Source organism: Streptopelia decaocto (genome assembly GCF_964273445.1).
Source record: "Streptopelia decaocto genome assembly, contig: HAP1_SCAFFOLD_59, whole genome shotgun sequence".
Taxonomy (NCBI): Eukaryota; Metazoa; Chordata; class Aves; order Columbiformes; family Columbidae; genus Streptopelia; species Streptopelia decaocto.
In genome coordinates this window covers 135256-152545 of record NW_028116288.1, presented here as the reverse complement: position 1 = coordinate 152545, position 17290 = coordinate 135256, and the positions used below count along the sequence as shown (strand labels likewise).

General features: G+C 48.7%; 2 protein-coding genes and 1 long non-coding RNA gene across 5 annotated transcripts; all 3 read right to left on the bottom strand.

Annotated features, from left to right (window-relative positions):
- Positions 1-470: 470 nt before the first annotated feature.
- Positions 471-4926, bottom strand: LOC309452274. Of its 3 annotated transcripts, none has more exons than XR_014186498.1 (4): positions 4830-4926; positions 958-1114; positions 605-686; positions 471-520 (listed from the first exon to the last, which is right to left on the bottom strand). It is a non-coding gene; the product is annotated as an uncharacterized lncRNA (long non-coding RNA). The 3 variants fall into 3 exon arrangements; XR_014186499.1 differs by lacking the exon at positions 4830-4926 and adding an exon at positions 4299-4417; XR_014186500.1 differs by lacking the exon at positions 4830-4926 and having other exon boundaries at positions 958-1207.
- Positions 4927-10344: 5418 nt separating this feature from the next.
- LOC309452264 (olfactory receptor 14I1-like) lies at positions 10345-11310 on the bottom strand (the record flags this gene model as incomplete). The annotated part of the gene is made up of 1 exon (XM_082076927.1): positions 10345-11310. The coding sequence occupies one exon, from the start codon at positions 11308-11310 to the stop codon at positions 10345-10347; it is 966 nt and encodes a 321-aa protein (XP_081933053.1).
- Positions 11311-15369: 4059 nt separating this feature from the next.
- LOC309452269 (olfactory receptor 14A16-like) lies at positions 15370-16550 on the bottom strand. The gene has a single exon (XM_082076931.1). The coding sequence runs from the start codon at positions 16544-16546 to the stop codon at positions 15581-15583; it is 966 nt and encodes a 321-aa protein (XP_081933057.1). The 5' UTR covers positions 16547-16550; the 3' UTR covers positions 15370-15580.
- Positions 16551-17290: the final 740 nt, after the last annotated feature.

The window sequence follows — 17290 nt, the reverse complement described above, 5'->3', positions numbered from 1 at the left end:
TTTCCTCTTCCCATTCACATGTGCATCGTGTGAATGCATTGCTGCTCTTCACCCCAGTGCAGACAGGCAGAAGACCTTCTCCACCTGGCCCTCTCACCTCACCAGTGCCACTGTTTTCTACAGCACTCTCATGCTTGACTGCATGATGCCAGAACAGCACTCCTGACACAGTTTGACAAAGCCTTTTTTCTACACCATCCTCACATCCCTGCTCAACCTGCAGCCCAAGAACCAGAAAGGTTGAGCAGAAGTGAAGCACTGAGAAAAAAATGTCAGGAAAGCTTTGAGGTTCACACAGAGACCATCAGAGTTGTTGACCTCCTGTTGTGTTTTGAACAGGCCCAGAGGACCTGGACAGCATTTGCTGTGTCCCAGAAACTCACCTGCAAGGACAGGATATAGAGAAAGCCTTTGGTGTGGGAAGGGGCAGAGAGTTGCTGGTGGAGCTGGCTTTGTGTCTCTGTGACACATCTCTCAAACACCCCAGAAAAGCTGTGGCTATCAGGGAGGTTCCATGGTCCTCTGAGAAATAAAATATCAAAATTGTCTTCAAGTAGGTTACAAAGGAAGATGATTGGTAGAGTTACAGGCTGGACAGCTTCACCTCAGTCCCTGGGGAAGTGATGGGGCAAATGCTCTTCCAGACATCTCCAGGCACTTGAAGGAAACAAAAAAGAGTGCAGAACCTGCATGGGAGGGGAAAGTAGGGAATGTTGTGTACCTGGACTTTAACAAGGACTTTGACATGGTCCACCATAGTCGTATTAGTGATATCTGGATGGAAAATAAAGATGAGAATGTGTGTGGGAGTTTGGCTGGATGGTCAGGCCCAGATGCCATCAGTGGAATGGACTCCTCCTGGAGGGCCGTCACTGTTGGCATCCCTCAGTGACCAGCACTTGAGACAACACCTGTGAACATTGTCATTATCTCCATCTATGATGGGTTAGAGCTCACTTTATGGTCCCTTGTGGATAAAGGCAAACTGCGGGGAGCCCTTGAGCTACCCCATCGAGTTCACCTGCCTCAAGCAGCACAGTCAGACAAGATGACATTCAGGTCTCTTCCAATCTGAGTTATTCTATGATGCAAGGAATCTTTCCCTTGGAGAGCTCTTTGAAGACAGAATAGGGAGAGGATGAAAAAAAGCCAGTGAAACAGAAGTACATAGAGAGAATGTTGCACTCTAAATACAGAAGAAAAATTGTTTTCACAAGTGGCTGCCTAAAATTATTCACACAAATCAAGAGAACATGATCAACTGCTGGTACATGGCCTTAGTGCTGTTAATAAAAAAAAATAAAAATCTGAAAGTTCATAAAAAACTAAGCATGCTGGAAATGAAGACTTTTTCAGTGACTGCCTTGAGTTTTTTTCTGCAAAGGTTTCAGCTTTTTCCTACCCCTAAATGCTCCCCTTCACCTTGAAAGGAATCCATTACTCTAACCCTTAACCTCAAACCTTACCTCTAAAACAAAGCCCAAACCCCTAACCTCTCACACTTGCCCTACCTTTGTCCTTCCTTACCCCTCACATGAAAATGCTGGCCTTCAGCCTAGCCCTGACCCCAGGCCTGACAAAACCCTAACACTCAAAGCCAGCCTATACCCTAAACACTAATTGGACGCCCTTAGCAGAGCTCCAAACCCTCCTGCTAAACCTTTGTCTAATCCTGAACCCTGGAAGGTGAGCTCTAATCCCTAACCTGAAAGCCTAATACCCAAAGCCTTCCTTTCCATGCTCTCAATCCCTCACCTTCAGTCCCTTTCCTAACTTGGACTTAGGCTGTTTGGCACCTTGGGGGCAGGACATGAGGTCCCAGAGCAGTCTCAGGGTGTGGGAAAAGGAATGTGGGGTGACCTGTATCTGATCAGCTTGTAAACCAAAAGGATGAGATGGGTGAGAATGCTGTGCGGAGCTCAGCTGTGCCTTAGAAACTCCTACTTCAGCAGGCAGCATGGGACTGTGAAGGTGGCTGTGAGGTCAGTTCTGTCTCTGGAGTTGAACGGCATGTGGCTTGGAAGATCCTGGTGAGGTTACTTTTGCCTGGTCAGCTGGTGCAGCTAGTCTTGCAGAACTCATCTCTAGAAGGGTTATCCCATTTCGCTCCACTGATCATATTCAGTGTTTTCTTACAAGGAAAAATAATCAACTCCTCATTTCTACTGGCCCTAAAAGAGGCTCTTCACGTGTGAATTTGTTGCTGCAGTTTTACATAAAGATAAGGACATGCAGTTGGCCTAATCACTGGCAGCAGGTGGGAGCTTCCTGCAGACTTCTCTGTTGCAACCCAGTCTATCCTGCAACTCGCAGAACTGTGTGCTCAGCACAACACAGACTAAAGGCCAAGCTGTACGTGGGCACAGCCCTGGGTCTACTCTAGTTTACTGTTATGTGGACGTCTAACTCTCCATGTACAATGGTGTTCTGGTCAGGATCACTGAACCTCCTGATGAACGTTAGGAAGAGGATGAGTTGTCCCTTAGACAGCTGGAGGAAGCCTCACAATTTTAGGCCCTGGAAGTCACTGGGGAGTTTGAATACCATAGACCTCTACTAGAAGTCTTTGGTTTAAGGGAAGGTAGAAGGTATTCCTTGATCCAACACGGTGGGAATGGTCTCCTGGATATGTTTTTCAGAAGAAGACAAAGCAGGACTGCTGGAAGATGTGGAGGGGCTAGAAAACCCTGAGGGAAGTGAGCGAGACAAATTGTAGCAGCACTGAGTAGAGAAGAAGGATGACCTCCCTCAACCATCTGGCAGTGATGAGTCAAGGGGGATGACAACTCCCTTGTCTGGCTGGCCACACTCCTATTAATGCGGCCCATTGTGTACCTTTACTTCAAAAGTGAAAAGCCAGGAGAGGATGAGGCTTTGGGAAGACATCTAAACAGCCTTCCCATACCTTCTTGGATACCAGCAAGTTATCCTCCCTGGCCTGAGTTTGGCTTCCTTTGTATTCTCATTCAATCTTTCTTAGCATTTGACCTTGGGGATCCTTCTTTGGTCAGCTATTTAATTAAACTAGTACCTCCTTAAATCATCTGGAGTGCCTTGTAATGCCTGATACTCTGATCTTGTTAGGGGCACCACAAATCTGATAGGCCATCTATATGGACTGGCAAAGCAGAGCTTCACTCCAAGAGAACCTTGAGAAACTTTGGGATTGGGCAATAAAAACCTCATGAAATTTTAGAAGGAGAAGTTGCTGGTTCTTTACTGGGGGCAGAATAACCCCACACATGAGGGCAGGCTGGGACCTGAACAGCTCAGGAGTGACTCTGAGCAGAAGGGGCTGGGCATGACGAGGGATGCCATACGAGCCAGTGGTGCATGCTCACCATGAGTAAGGTCAAGGGCATGTGGGGCTGCGTTAGGAGGAGTGTGGCCAAACAAACAACAGAATTATAATCTACTTTGAATCAGCGCTGTGGTGGCCACATCTGGGCTAGTGTGTCTGGGTGTGGGACTCCCTGTTCTGGAGGAATGGAGGGGAACCAGAGAAACTTCAGAGGTCTGCCAGGGTGGGGTTTGGGGCCTTTGAGAGAGGCTGAGAAACCTGGGCTTCTTAAGCCTGGTGAAGTGGAAGCTCAGGGCACTACAGCAGTAGCCTGCAACTGCTTGAAGGGTGGTTTCAGAGATAATGGAGCTTTTCTTTGTAGTAGAAAGAGAAGAAAACCTCCACAAATTGCAACTTGGAAGGTTCAGATTGGAGGTTCAGAAAAAGACATCTCAGTCCAAGGGCAGTTTTGTGGTACAAGAGGTCACGCAGAGGGAGCCTGGATCAGCCCGTGGCTTTGGGCTTCAAGGAAAGAGCAGTGAGGGTGGAGAGACATCAGTGAAAGTATGGAAATGCTGGGATGAGAGCTAGGTAGGAAAGCAAGATGGATGTCAACAGCCTGAAGGGACAAAGGTGTCTGAAGGGGACAGTATCAGCAAACATGAAGTAGACATGGCCAAGGGCTCTGGTGAGGCTGAAAGGCCACACAGGACCAAGGTCTTTGTCCGCCTGGCTATGGCAGTTGTATCTGTCTCTGAGACCTACCAGGAAAAACTCTGTTTTGAGGCTCTGGACTTTGATTCTCGTTGCCCCTTTTTGGGGAAGCCGGGAGGGGTTGTACAGTTTCCTACACTTGACCTTGCTCAAACTCACACCCCACTGCTCCAGGAAGAGCCCTGAGCCACACATGAGGCATCTGCCTTCCCAGGGCCTGGGGTCAGGGTTTGGCCTTTAGGCTGGTAAAACAAACCAAGGATTTTCTCCATAGCAGAACGACCTGTACAGTGCCTTTTCCTACCTGCAATCACAACCTTCAATTATCTTCTCTAACGAGTCCATGGAGAGTCTTTGTCAATAATGACCCTCAGTGGGGTCAATCAATGTTTCAAGGTACTTTGAGTTGCGCTTCTGACTTCCACCTCTTGAGCGATTTGTTCAGTCTCCTTTCAGTTTCTGTAGTTCATGGACTAAGGGCCAAATACACTATGGGGCTCATTAAAAATACAGAAAGTATTAAAAGCACAGAAAGTATTAATGAACTATTTCCCTTCCTGTAATTTTCTTCAAGTCTTCAAGACACTACAACTAATTTGAGCTGTTTCATAATGTAGCTGAGAAGGAAGATTTCAAAAAGCACCTAGCAGAAATTATTCTGTATTTTGAAGGGCATATTATGTTCCTTTTCGGCTCAGTGAAGAGGTGATAGTAGTGTTCTCTGGTTGATAATGATCCAGAATGTCTCCTCAGCAGGTCTGGACAGGTAGGAAAAGCAGTCCCTTGAGGTCCAACATGGTATGGACAATGCTCCTTCTCACCTGCCCAACCTTACCCTTTCTCTCGTTGCCCCCTGGGACTTGTTCTCACTTTTTGTTACATCAGATTTGTCCACATTTCTCTGCAGCTGGATGTTACAGCTCCTTTGCACCATCTCCCAAATGCTCTACCTAGAAAGCTGGCTACACAGAGACACCGAATGATTTTTCCTAATTACAAACAAAGAAAAGTGAAGCACAATTAAGCTTCAAAAATAATAAAACACACTCCTCCACCATAAGTTAAGTACAAGCTGCCTCTAATGAGGTTGTCTTTCAACAAGGGATAATCTTATGAGAAATGTTTTAAATAAGCAGATAAAAGGATAAAGATACAAACATAATTAGTTGACTAAGGAGATAATTAGACTACTGCAAAACAGGCAAACATTTAACTACCTGAAGTTCAAAACAGCAGCTGGCAAGTTGAGAGCAATCTGAATGAATAAAGAATAAGAGAAAGAGAAAACTGGAGAATAATGGAAATGTCTAGAGAGTCTGCAACTGAAAATGGGACTTTAGAAACAGTCATTATATCAGGACAGGTGAAAATACGTGAAAGATCACAGAAATTAAATACACCATATGACAGGCACAATAGTGACAAGGATGTTGCAGGAGATCGACACATCTTTGGAATATCCCTTTTGAAAGGTCACAGGATTGGTAGAGGTCTCTTGTGAGTGAGAAAAACCCAATGTTGCAGTCAAAAGTGCCAGCCAGGGAACCGCAAGCTGTACAAGAACACTTTGGTGAGGAGTGACCTGTCCAATGAGTCCTCTTGGGTGACATTTCTGGGCACCTAAAAGAGAAAAATGTGTCCGAAAACCATCAGCATGGACTTAGCAAGGGTAATTAATGTCTCACAAACTTGATTGCCTTCATGATGAAGTAACTGCATTTCTGTGTGAGGGCAGAACAGTGGATGTCATTTACCTGAGCTTCAGCAAGGCTCTTGGCATGGTGTTCCTCAATGTTCTTGTACCCAAGGTAGGCCATTTTAGTTGGATAGGTTGACAAACAGATGGGTGAACACCAGTTGGATATGAGGCTGACAGAGGAGTGGTGAAGGGGTCTCATGTCCAACCTCGAGACCACTGGGACTTACTGGGGGCTTGTGAGGCAGCACAGGGGACTCTGCTGAGACCTGGGCAGTTTAATACTTTGATAATCTGTGACCTTGAGGAGACAACTCTCACCACATTTGTTGATGATGCTAAATTGGGAAACCTCATAGGCAGGAGGGCTGTCCTGTCAGGAGCATCACGACAGAGAAGGACAAAGGGCAGGTCCTGCACCTGGCATAGACTAACCTCTGAAGATGTTGATAACTGGGAGAGAGGTCAGTGGAGGGCTGCTAAGGTGCTCAGGGACTGGGACACTTGCTGGGAGGAGAAACTGAGGGAAAGGGCCTTGTTCAGCCTGGAGAAGAGAAGGCTTTGGGCATCTTGTAACAGCCTCTCTGTCCCTGCCAGAAGGTTTTTCCAGAAGGTGGAGACAGTCTTGTCATGGAGATGCTTGGCAGGAGGATAATAGACAACAGTCAGATGTTGAAATGAGGAAGGTTCAGGATGCAGATAAGGAAATATTCTTCTCAGTGAAGGCATCAGAGCATTGGAACAGCTTCCCCAGCTTTGTTGTGCTGTCTCTGTCCTTGGATGTTTTCCAGCCCCCACATGGTAAAGCCTTGAGCAACGTGGTCTCACTCCACAGCTGAACGTGCTGTGAGGAGGAGGTCAGACCTGAGACCTCCTGAACTCCCATTCAGGAGAGTGGAAACCCAAATAGTGTTGTGGTGTCTTCCCCTCTGAGTCTTCCCCTGATGACAGCAGGGAATGCTCTCAGGTTCCCCATGACCATGGAAGTCAGTCAGTATAGTCAGATCAGCTGGAGCTTGCTTGTCCTCTTGTGATGCTCAGACATAAAAGCCATGAGAAGGGCTGAGGTGTGCAGGGGGGATTCATAATTAAGGCATTGGCTGTGTTCTGACGTATTTACTGTGTTGTGGTAGGCATTCTATCTTGTGGAGAGGATAATGGAACATATCTCCCTCTTCCCTTAGAATCACAGAATGGTTTGGTTTGGAAGAGACCTTAAAGATCATCTAGTTCCAGCCCCCCTGACCCAGATCTTCCTCAAGAAAAGGTTGTTTGAATCTCATTGCATTGATTTGACTGAAACAGAGTTAATTTTCTTCATGCAGTTAGAATCTTTTTTGCAGCTAGGATTAGGAACGACACATACCAGGACGCAGACAGAAATTCACGCAGAGGCAGAGATCTTGTTCAGGAAGGAGCACAGAGCCTGGCCAAGCAGAGAGCTGACCTAGGCCTAGGCTGCCTTCTTTATTCACCATTGACAATGTATAGGATTTACAGGTATGGGCCTGGACTAAGATGTTTACAAAAAGGTGCTTTTCCAGTAATTGTTATTAAGAACACACTAAACTCATGTGATATTTGTCTCACCTGTTTTTCCAGTCATTCACAGACCAGGCCCAAGGACATTCACACATCCCATGCACTTGGGGGCGGTTATCCGGCCCGAGATACCATTCTCACGAGTCTGGGCTATAACTTTTTACAATTACGAGCAATGTACTTCAAAGTAATCTCTCCAAGGCCCTTTCTATATTATTACGTTAGTATTATGTCTTCGACCGTCCAGACGGTCATGTTAGTATTGATCTTCCTTTATCATCCAGGTGTCTGGAACCGCACATCTTGCTTTCCCACATTTTACTTTCCAACAGCTTCATCAGTACCACTTATGGCATTCGTTCCTGATCAGCTAGCCAACTTCCCACCCACCGCATCATCCAAGTTTTCAGTTCAGACATCAGAAACCTGCTCTAAGACTTTGGGATACCACATTCAAGGACTGGCAAAAGTCCAGGTACACAACATGCCCTTCTTTCTCCTCTCACGCAGTTTCAGCCGTCCCTTTCTTGTCCTTCAATGGTCTCAGCCATCTCTTTTGTGTCCTTCAAGGACCTGGAGATGGTTGCAAGAGTATTTGCCTCATCACCTTCCCAAGGAATGAGGTGAAGCTGATCTATATGTAACAGTCCCAGTCTTCTTTCTTGTCCTTCTTGAAGCTGGGTTTGTTATTTGCCTTTTCTAAGGATCTTGGAATCTCCCTGCTCTCTCTGGATTTTTCCAAGATGTTTGAGAGAGTTCTCACAATGACTGCAGCCAGCTCTAATAGCACCTCTCTGGCCCTTCCTATATCAAAAGTTTTCTCCGTATCTCACAGTTCCAGGGGAGTGCCAGGGGCACAGTAAACACCTGTCTAGCCCATCAGGCACTGTTTGGAAGAGAATCAGAAGTGAATTCTTCCTGTGTGCCCATGACTCCAATGGGGCCTGTGGCAGAATGCAAACCCCCCTCTCTCCCCCTCCCTCCTTCAGTATGGAAGGAGTAGGCACATCTCCCTCTCTTTCTGCTACTTGAGGCTAACAGCTTCTTTTGTTTGGCCCCAGAGCCCCTGGCCAGGGCCATTAGAAGAAGGGAGCGCCGAGGCGCCACTGAGCCGCTGGGCACCTGCGGCCAGTGTGGGGGATGTTTGGAGGCTTCGGGGGCACCCACAGCCAGTGTGGGGGTGCAGAGAAGCTTCTAGAATGCCTACAGTCAGATCTGATAATATAAAAACGGGATTCTTGTCGAGACTCTACCCATTTTGTCGCGGGTGTCTCGGAGCACGAGCAAGATGCTGCTGCCAAGAGCCCCGTCCCCGGGACTGAGACTCCGCTTGCCTTGCCGCCACATGTGTAAGTGAATTAACCCTCGCAGGATTGCGAGTATATTTATACTTTTCGTGCACATTTGCACATGTTATTTCCGTGCACATTTGCACATGTACTTTAAATTATTTCCTCGCACAATCGTGAGTGTATTTTCCTCACGTGCTTCCACATAAGCATGTGTAGTATTCCGTGCACATTTGCATGTGTAAGTAAATTAACCCTCACAGGATTGCGAGTGTATTATAGATTTACCCTCGCACAATCGAGAGTGTACACTTTCCGTATTCACCACGAGTACGTGTATCTCTTTAAAAATAATCCTGCACCGTGTTTAGGCAAGTGTGTATTCGTCTCGGACTCAGGGCGGCTCCGGCATTGTTTTGAGTGAAGCCATGTGCATGCACACTGTGGACCGCCTGTTGTATTAGTTGCTGCCCCTTAATAATTTTCCTCAACTTATATCCGAACCTTTATTTAAGTCACTTTGGAGTGCTAAAACCCTGTTTCTCACTGGTTTAATAAAAGTTGTTTTGGACCCTGTTGTCCCTTAAACTAACCTCGGGGTACCTCCGTGACAGGGCCTCTGTGCCACTCACAGCTTTCCTGAGCATTTTTTAAGTGTCTCACTCTCTGCAAACTTGCTGGTCCTCAGGCTGTAGATGGGGGGATTGAAAAGGAGCATGAGGATGGGTTTTGTTAAACTATTCAAAAGGGTTGTTCTGGGCATCACAGAGACAAGGATGAGGGTGCTGTGGAAAACAGCAGCATTGGTGAGGAGAAAGGAACAGATGGAGAATGTCTTCTGCCTACCCATGGAGATCTGATACCCACAGAGAACAACCATGTGAACAAGAAGAGGAGAATGGGAATGGAGAGAGCCTGAGTGTCACGGTGTCACTGCATGAGAGCTCCAGCAATGTGGTAAATCACAGAAGTGGTCAGCTCTGCTGGGACCACAGAACTGTACCCAGGACACGACTGAAATGATTCCTGTAGATGACAGAGGAACCCCTAGTGTGTCTGCCCACTGGAGACAAATGTCCCAGGTCATGAGTCTTGTACAGGGCAGGGGATGACACACAGCCCAGTACTGATCGCAGGATGTGGTCACCAGTAGTGAGCGCTCTGTACAAGGACAAGGTGCAGGAAACAGCACTAACACGATGATGAGCAGGGATGGTGCTGTCCTCAGCCACAAAGCTGCCCATCAGCTGGGATAAGGGAGTGGATATGCAGAAGGTTTCCAGGGAGAACAAATGTCCCAAGAAGAAGTTCATGGGGATGTGAAAATGCTGTTTTGTCACCACCTGCACAATAACGAGGGGTTTCCCAAACAAAAACACCATGCAGGTCATGAGGCAGAGAAGGATTTCCTAAGGGATGGGAACATTCCCCATTCCTGGTAGGAGGGCACCTCCACGACTGCCCCATTGCATTTTTGCCGTGGAAGGTTTTAGGTCCCTCTTTTCCCCTTGCACTTGGTACAGAACTTGCGAGAAAGGAGTTTTGGTTCTTTTGTAGATGCTTGGGTATCAGTCAGAAAGACAAGCCATTGCAGGTACATTTATTTTTTTTTAACTAAAAATAGAGTAGAGCCCCATGTTCACATAGTCACAGGGTCACACTAGCGAAGTGGATAATGAAGTTGAAATGGGTTGTCCACATTCCTTTGTGGATAACATCATCAAGGTTAAAAAAAAAGAGGCAGAACAAAAGACAACACAAACACAGAACTGACAACAAGAACAACAAACTAATGAGAAAGGATGGACCTGTAATGAGTTACATTATGAGTCATATATTGAAACAGAAGGACAGTCTAGAGCTTCTGGAAGGCATCCAGTCATCAGTTTCCACACTGCATTCTGGAGCTCCTGGTTTCTCAGGCTGTAGATGAGGGGGTTCAATGTTGGAGGCACCAATGAGTACAGAACTGCCACCACTAGATCCAGGGATGGCAAAGAGATGGAAGGGGACTTCAGGAAAGCAAACAGGCCAGTGCTGATAAACAGGGAGACCATGGCCAGGTGAGGGAGGCACGTGGAAAAGGCTTTGTGCTGACCCTGCTCAGAGGGGATCCTCAGCACGGCCCTGAAGATCTGCACATAGGACAGCACAATGAACACAAAACATCCTAAAATGACAAAAGTACTGAAAACAAGAAGTTTAAATTCCCTGAGACAAGCATCTGAGCAGGAGAGCTTAAGGATCCGGGGAAGTTCACAGAAGAACTGGTCAACAGTATTACCTTCGCAAAGTGGTAGTGGAAATGTATTGGCCGTGTGCAGCAGAGAGTAGAGGAACCCACTGGCCCAGGCGGCTGCTGCCATGTGAACACAAGCTCTGCTGCCCCGGAGGGTCCTGTAGTGCAGGGGTTTGCAGATGGCAATGTAGCGGTCATAGGCCATGACTGTGAGAAGAAAAAACTCTGCTGAAATGAAGAACACAAACAGAAAGAGCTGTGCAGCACATCCTGCATAGGAGATGGCCCTGGTCTGCCAGAGGGAATTGGCCATGGACTTGAGGACAATGGTGGAGATGGAGCCCAGGTCGATGACGGAGAGGTTGAGCAGGAGGAAGTACATGGGAGTGTGAAGGTGCTGGTCCCAGGCTATGGTGCTGATGATGAGGCCGTTGCCCAGGAGGGCAGCCAGGTAGATGCCCAGGAAGAGCCAGAAGTGCAAGAGCTGCAGCTCCCGTGTGTCTGTGAATGGCAGGAGGAGGAACTGGGTGATGGACCTGCTGTTGGACATTTGCTGTTTCTGGTCATGGGGACCTGTTCACAGAGGAAAAGGCAGTGAGAAATTTGGGCAGAGTTCTCTGAGCAAAATGTATTCCAGTTCTCATGGAAATCACCTAGACTGACTTACCCTGTTCAGGTCCCTTTCACAAGCTGTAGTTGGTGCTGGCTGACGGTGTCATTGGCAATAGGCATCTTTGTTGTGGACTATACTGAATTCAGTCCTGCCCTACAGCAATAGGGAAATAGAAAAATGGGGTGATCTCAGATTATATCAACTCATGATATCAAAGACCATTTAAGCACAGTCACTCCCATTTCACCTAATGGCAGAGCAGAGCTGTAGAGATCTTGTTCTGTTTATTTTATTCTAACTGCCCCACCACGGCTGAGGAGGTTTTGTTTGTTTGTTAAGACAAAAATGCCTTAACAATGTCTTTCACTGCAAGTGAAACCTTGTGGGTGCTGACAGACAAAGGGACTGTCCCTTAGTGCAGAGTGGGGACGGCTGGTCTGTCCATCAGTCCTGGTCTCAGCTGCCCTGTGCCGTCATCTCTTTGAGCTGGAGGACGATCAGCCCCAGATGTTCCCCTGAGCAGAAACTGGACACTGCTGAGAGCAGAGCAATATGGTTTCCAAGGGCTGATCTGCAAAGCACTGACAGCTCTCATTGTACATGAACAAGATCTCAGCTCTGCCCTCCCGGCCAGGGACACACAGGGCTCATTGCATCATATAGACGATGAGCCACATTGCCATGGCCTAGGGCCGAAGTGTCTTCTCCATGGGGCTCCTCTCTGGGCAGAGAGTATCCATGGGAGATCTGTGCCCTGGTGGGGGACAGCCTGCAGCCCAGCAGAGCCCCCAGTCAAAATTCCTAAAGATGGGGTGTCCTGAGGCTCAGCTCATTGCCAGCCCCACACATCGACATGCCCAGAGCCCCAGGTAATGTGGGGCCAAAGGCAACCAGAACAAGACATGAAACACAGATAAATGCCCCAATCATCCGGCCAAGGGAGGAAGGACATGGACAGATGGACAGGCACTTGGGGGTTTCTCCTCACTGGGAGCTGGGCTGTTGAGAAGGCTCAGACTGAAGCCCCACAGCCCTGGGATCAAAGGCTGTGCTGGGCGGGAGGAACCAGGGGGTTGCTCTGGGAAAGCATCTGCACTGCAGGACATGTTAGGGAGGTGCCCAAATCCCCACTCCCTTGGCATTTCTGGGAGCAGCTCCCTCTGCCTCTCTGCCTATGTCTCTGCTACCTGCAGCTGTCCCTGGAGCTGCTTTCCTGTGCCCAGGTCACCTCCCTCTCTGTGCCCTTGTCACCTCCCTGTCTGTGCTCACAGACCTCATCCCACCTGCTCTGTGCTCAGTTATGTTCTGCAGATCCCTCCTGGCAGCAGGGAACTGCCCAGGGGCAGCTCTGTGAGTGCAGGGTCAGGACTGCTTTAGCAGAGGCTAGATGATCTAGATGTTCTCCAGTGGTCTGTTCCAAGCCCAACGATTCTGTGATTCCATGAGAAGCTGCCACTGCCCACCCAGCCAGTCAAGAGTGAGAAACTCAAAGCAAAGTCTCTGCACCTTTCAGGAAAACATTTCCTTCATATTATTGTTGAAAGTTCCCTTGGAAATGCTCAAGGATAACCTGGAGCTGGGAGCAAACCTGTCCCACTCAGCACCCTTTGGATCCTACCCTGCCCTGCCTGGGGTTATTTCTTCCACCCACAGCTTCTCCCCACATCACTGTGGGGATCTCCCAGGCAGGCTGAGTGCTGTCCCTGGCAGGCAGCAGAGTCCCTGCCCCGGCACACAGCCCTGGGGTGCAGGGACCCTGCTCTGAATACATCCTGGGCACCCCTGGCTACATTCCTGGCTTTACACACCTGCAACCATGCCCAGGCAGAAGGCAGCTGTCATGCCATGTCCCTCTGATGGTGCAGCAGGCAAGCCCTGCTCTGGAGCATGTCCTCCTCGACATTAGAGAAATGAAGAGAGTCCTCCTGACAGGTCTCATAAGCTGTCAGATGAATCACTTCTAGGAGATCTCTCCAGGAACTGCAGCTGCATTGCCCTGCACCCGGAGACTTACCATGTAGACGGCTGTGAATTTTTCTCCCTCAGTAATCTCTGAGCATTCTCCCACCCCATGGTTCTTTAACCTCTCTCTGCCTGTCTCCTGTGCCCTCGGTGCTGCAGGCAGAGCCCTCAGCCCTGCTGCGTGTGCAGAGGAGCTGCTCCTGGGCAGAGCTGTCTCTCCGCAGCGCTGCCGCTGCCATGAGCTCCCTGTGTCCCAGGAGCCCAGCCCAGCTCAGCAGCACAGGAACATCATGTCCCTTTCTCTGTCCCCTCTGGGCTCCCTCCAGATGTCCCTGGGGCATCTGCTGTGAAACAGGCTGAAGTCACCACTGATGTTCTGTCCGTCAGCTGGGGAGAAACACTCATTTCCAGCAGAGACATTTCTCCTAATAAGAAAAGAGTTGGACATAAGAATCACCTTTCCTTTTCTCAGCATTAGACAGGACACCCAGGCGGGGACAGGCAGGGATCTGCTTTACCCTTGCTGAGGGAAGGGATTCATCTGAGTCAATTGGGGCAACTCATCCTGGGTTTGTAGTCCTGGGGTTGGCAGTGGACTCAGCTCTCACCTATGGCTGCCACAAACCCACAGGAGGCGGATTCCTCTTGCCTCAGTTCAGGTGGGTACAAAATAGGCACCTTCTGCCTGGGAGCTGCTTGTTTCAGCTGTTGTTCAGACAGCTGAGTTGCTCCGACCCAAACAACCAGTGACATCTGGGGTGTCAGTGGTGATCCAAGATACATGCAGGCAGATTCAAGGTCCAATGGAGCAGTGCTGAAACAGGGCAGTTTCTGGGAGCAGCATTTTTGAGACCAGTGGGGAATTCCTTTGGCCAAATGAAAGGATAGCAGTTGTTCATGTTTGGGACAAAGAAACCTGTCCCTCCTTAATATGTTCTTGTCTAAAACCCATATACAGCTGACCCAATGTAGCCATTGCCATAGGAAGAGCTCATCCTTTTTCCTCCTCTTCTCCACCACCTGTATTTACTAGGCTTCCACTGAGAAGAATGGCATTTGTCTCAGGGACATCCCTCCATTACCCAACCTATTTCAGGGCAGCTGCTCAATGTCATGGCCAAGTCCAGGCCTGTGCTGCTACCTGAGGTGTGTACAGGGCTCTCCAGCACAACTGCATTTGTCTGGCAGGGACAGCACAGCACCTATAGGAAAGCCATCCCCACTCAGAGTAGGTGTGGGACAGACCACCCAGGGCATCTCGGACAGAGCCACGTTCTCAGGGTCAGTGACTGGTCACCAGCACTGTGCTGAGACAAGGGCTCTCCCATCTACATCTGGTATATACAGGCCAAGAAGGAATATGAAGCATGTCCCACCAGGGTCTGTACTCATGTGTCTCTGCTCCTGAACTCTGCTGGTTCTTCTCTCTCCTGTCCTTTACTCATCCCATTGATGGTGTTATTATCAAGGTGTTTCTGGATCACAGGATGTCCCCAGTGAATGGAAAAAGGGAAATCATATGCATCTAACATAAAATAAAAACAAACAAATAACCCCCACAGCACCACCACCAAAAAAACAACCAGTAAACCTACCAACCAAACCCCAAGATGTAAAAAGGAGGACCCTGAGAGCTACCACCCACTCAGCCTCTCTTCTGTGCCTGGAAAGGTCAAGGAGCAGATCCTCCTGGAAGCTCTGTTGAAATGTATGGAACACACAGAGGTGATTAGAGACAGTTCACAAGGCTGAACCAAGGGTAAATCGTGCCTGACTAAGCTAGTGGACTCCTCTGGAGTGACTGCATCAGCAGACAAGGGAAGAGCTATGAATGTCCTCTATCTGGGCTACTATAAGACTTTCCATGCAGCCCCCACCAAAAAATTTCTGAGATCTTGGTGTGATGGATAGATGGATAAGGAACTGACTGGATGGCTGTGTCAAAAGAGTAACAGTCAATAACTCATGTTCATGTGAAAACAAGAATGAGCAGTTTCTGTCAATTGTCCATTCTGGGATGAATACTGTTTAATATCTTAATAAATTATATACACAGGACACCCTCAGCAACTTTGCAGGTCACAGAGTCATAGAACATCACCAGCTGAAAGGGATCCATATATATCATTAAGTCCAACTCCCTGGTCCTTGCAGGATGACCTAAACCATATGACTAAGAGCATCCTCCAGATGCTCCCTGAACTCTGACAGGTTTGGTGACATGGAGACAGTGAGATGAGTTATGTTATGTGTCATATGTTGAAGAACATGGACACTTTGTAGCTTCTGGCAGGCATCCAGTCGCCAGTTTCCACACTGCATCCTGGAGCTCCTTGTTCCTCATGCTGTAGATGAGGGGGTTCACTGCTGGAGGCACCACTGAGTACAGAACAGACACCACCAGATCCAGGGATGGGGAGGAGAAAGAGAGGGGCTTCAGATAGGAAAATATGACAGTGATAAAAAACAGGGAGACCACGGCCAGGTGAGGGAGACACATGGAAAAGGCTTTGTGCCGTCCCTGCTCAGAGGGGATCCTCAGCACGGCCCTGAAGATCTGCACATAGGACAGCACAATGAACACAAAACACCCCAAATAGACAATAGCAATAAACATGAGAAGTCTAAATTCCCTGAGGTAGGCATCTGAGCAGGAGAGCTTAAGGATCTGGGGGATTTCACAGAAGAACTGGTCCACAGCCTTGCCCTTGCAGAGTGGCAGTGAAAATGTATTGGCTGTGTGCAACAGAGCATGGAGAAACCCACTGGCCCAGGCAGCTGCTGCCATGTGGACACAAGCTCTGCTGCCCAGGAGGGTCCCGTAGTGCAGGGGTTTGCAGATGGCAACATAGCGGTCGTAGGCCATGATGGTGAGAAGAAAGTACTCTGCTGAAATGAAAAACACATACAGAAAGAGCTGTGCAGCACATCCTGTGTAGGAGATGGCCCTGGTGTGCCAGAGGGAACAAGCCATGGATTTGGGGAGAGTAGTGGAGATACACCCCAGGTCAAGGAGGGAGAGGTTGAGGAGGAAGAAGTACATGGGGGTGTGGAGGTGCTGGTCACAGGCTATGGTGATGATGATGGTGCCGTTGGCCAGGAGAGTAGCCAAGTAGGTTCCCAGGAAGAGCCAGAAGTGCAAGAGCTGCAGCTCCTTTGTATCTCCAAACTCCATGAGGAGGAACTGGGTGATGGAGCTGCTGTTGGACATCTTCTGCCGCTGGTCATGATGACCTGTCCAAGTAGGAAAAGACAGTGAGCAGTTAGGGCAGAGTTCTTTGATGGAAATCTATTCAATGTCTCATGGAAATCCCCTAGACTGCCTTGGCCCTTTCATGTCCCTTTTATGAGCTCTGCTCTGTGCTGACTGACTGTGCCTCTGGGAGCAGGGGGCTCTGCTGTGGACACACAAGTATCCCAATGCTCCTGTCAAGGCAGGAACTACAGGGACAGACAGACAGGTACTCAGGAGTTTCTCTTCTTTAGCATCACACTTCCAAGAGGACTCAGCCTGAAACCTCACGACCCTGGGGGCAGATGCTGTGCTGGGTGTGAGACCTGGGAGCTGCTCCAGGAAAGTGTCTGCGCTGTGGGGTATGGCAGGGACATGCCTGAATTTCGTCTTCCAACAGCATTTCTGTCAGAAGCTCCTTCTCTGTCTCTACTCATGTCTCTGCTGTCTGGAGCTGTCCCTGCCAGGAGCTGCTTCTCTCTCCCCATGTTTCGTCCCTGTTTGTGCTCATAGTCCCCATCTCACTTACTGTCTGCTCAGCTCTGCCCTGCAGACCCCCCTGGCAGTGGGGCCCTGACCAGAGGCATCTCTTTATGGGCAGCGATTCAGCGGGATTCTGAATCCTAAAGAGACCTGGGATCTGAGTGCCTTCTCCAGAGGAGAAGAATAAACTATTAACTCCAACTGCACTCTGAGCCAACCAAGAGCAGAAATCTCAAAGCA

Excerpts from the sequence above, each read along its gene's own strand:
- LOC309452269 (XM_082076931.1), bottom strand. The coding sequence starts at position 16,546 with ATGTCCAACAGCAGCTCCATCACCCAGTTCCTCCTCATGGAGTTTGGA.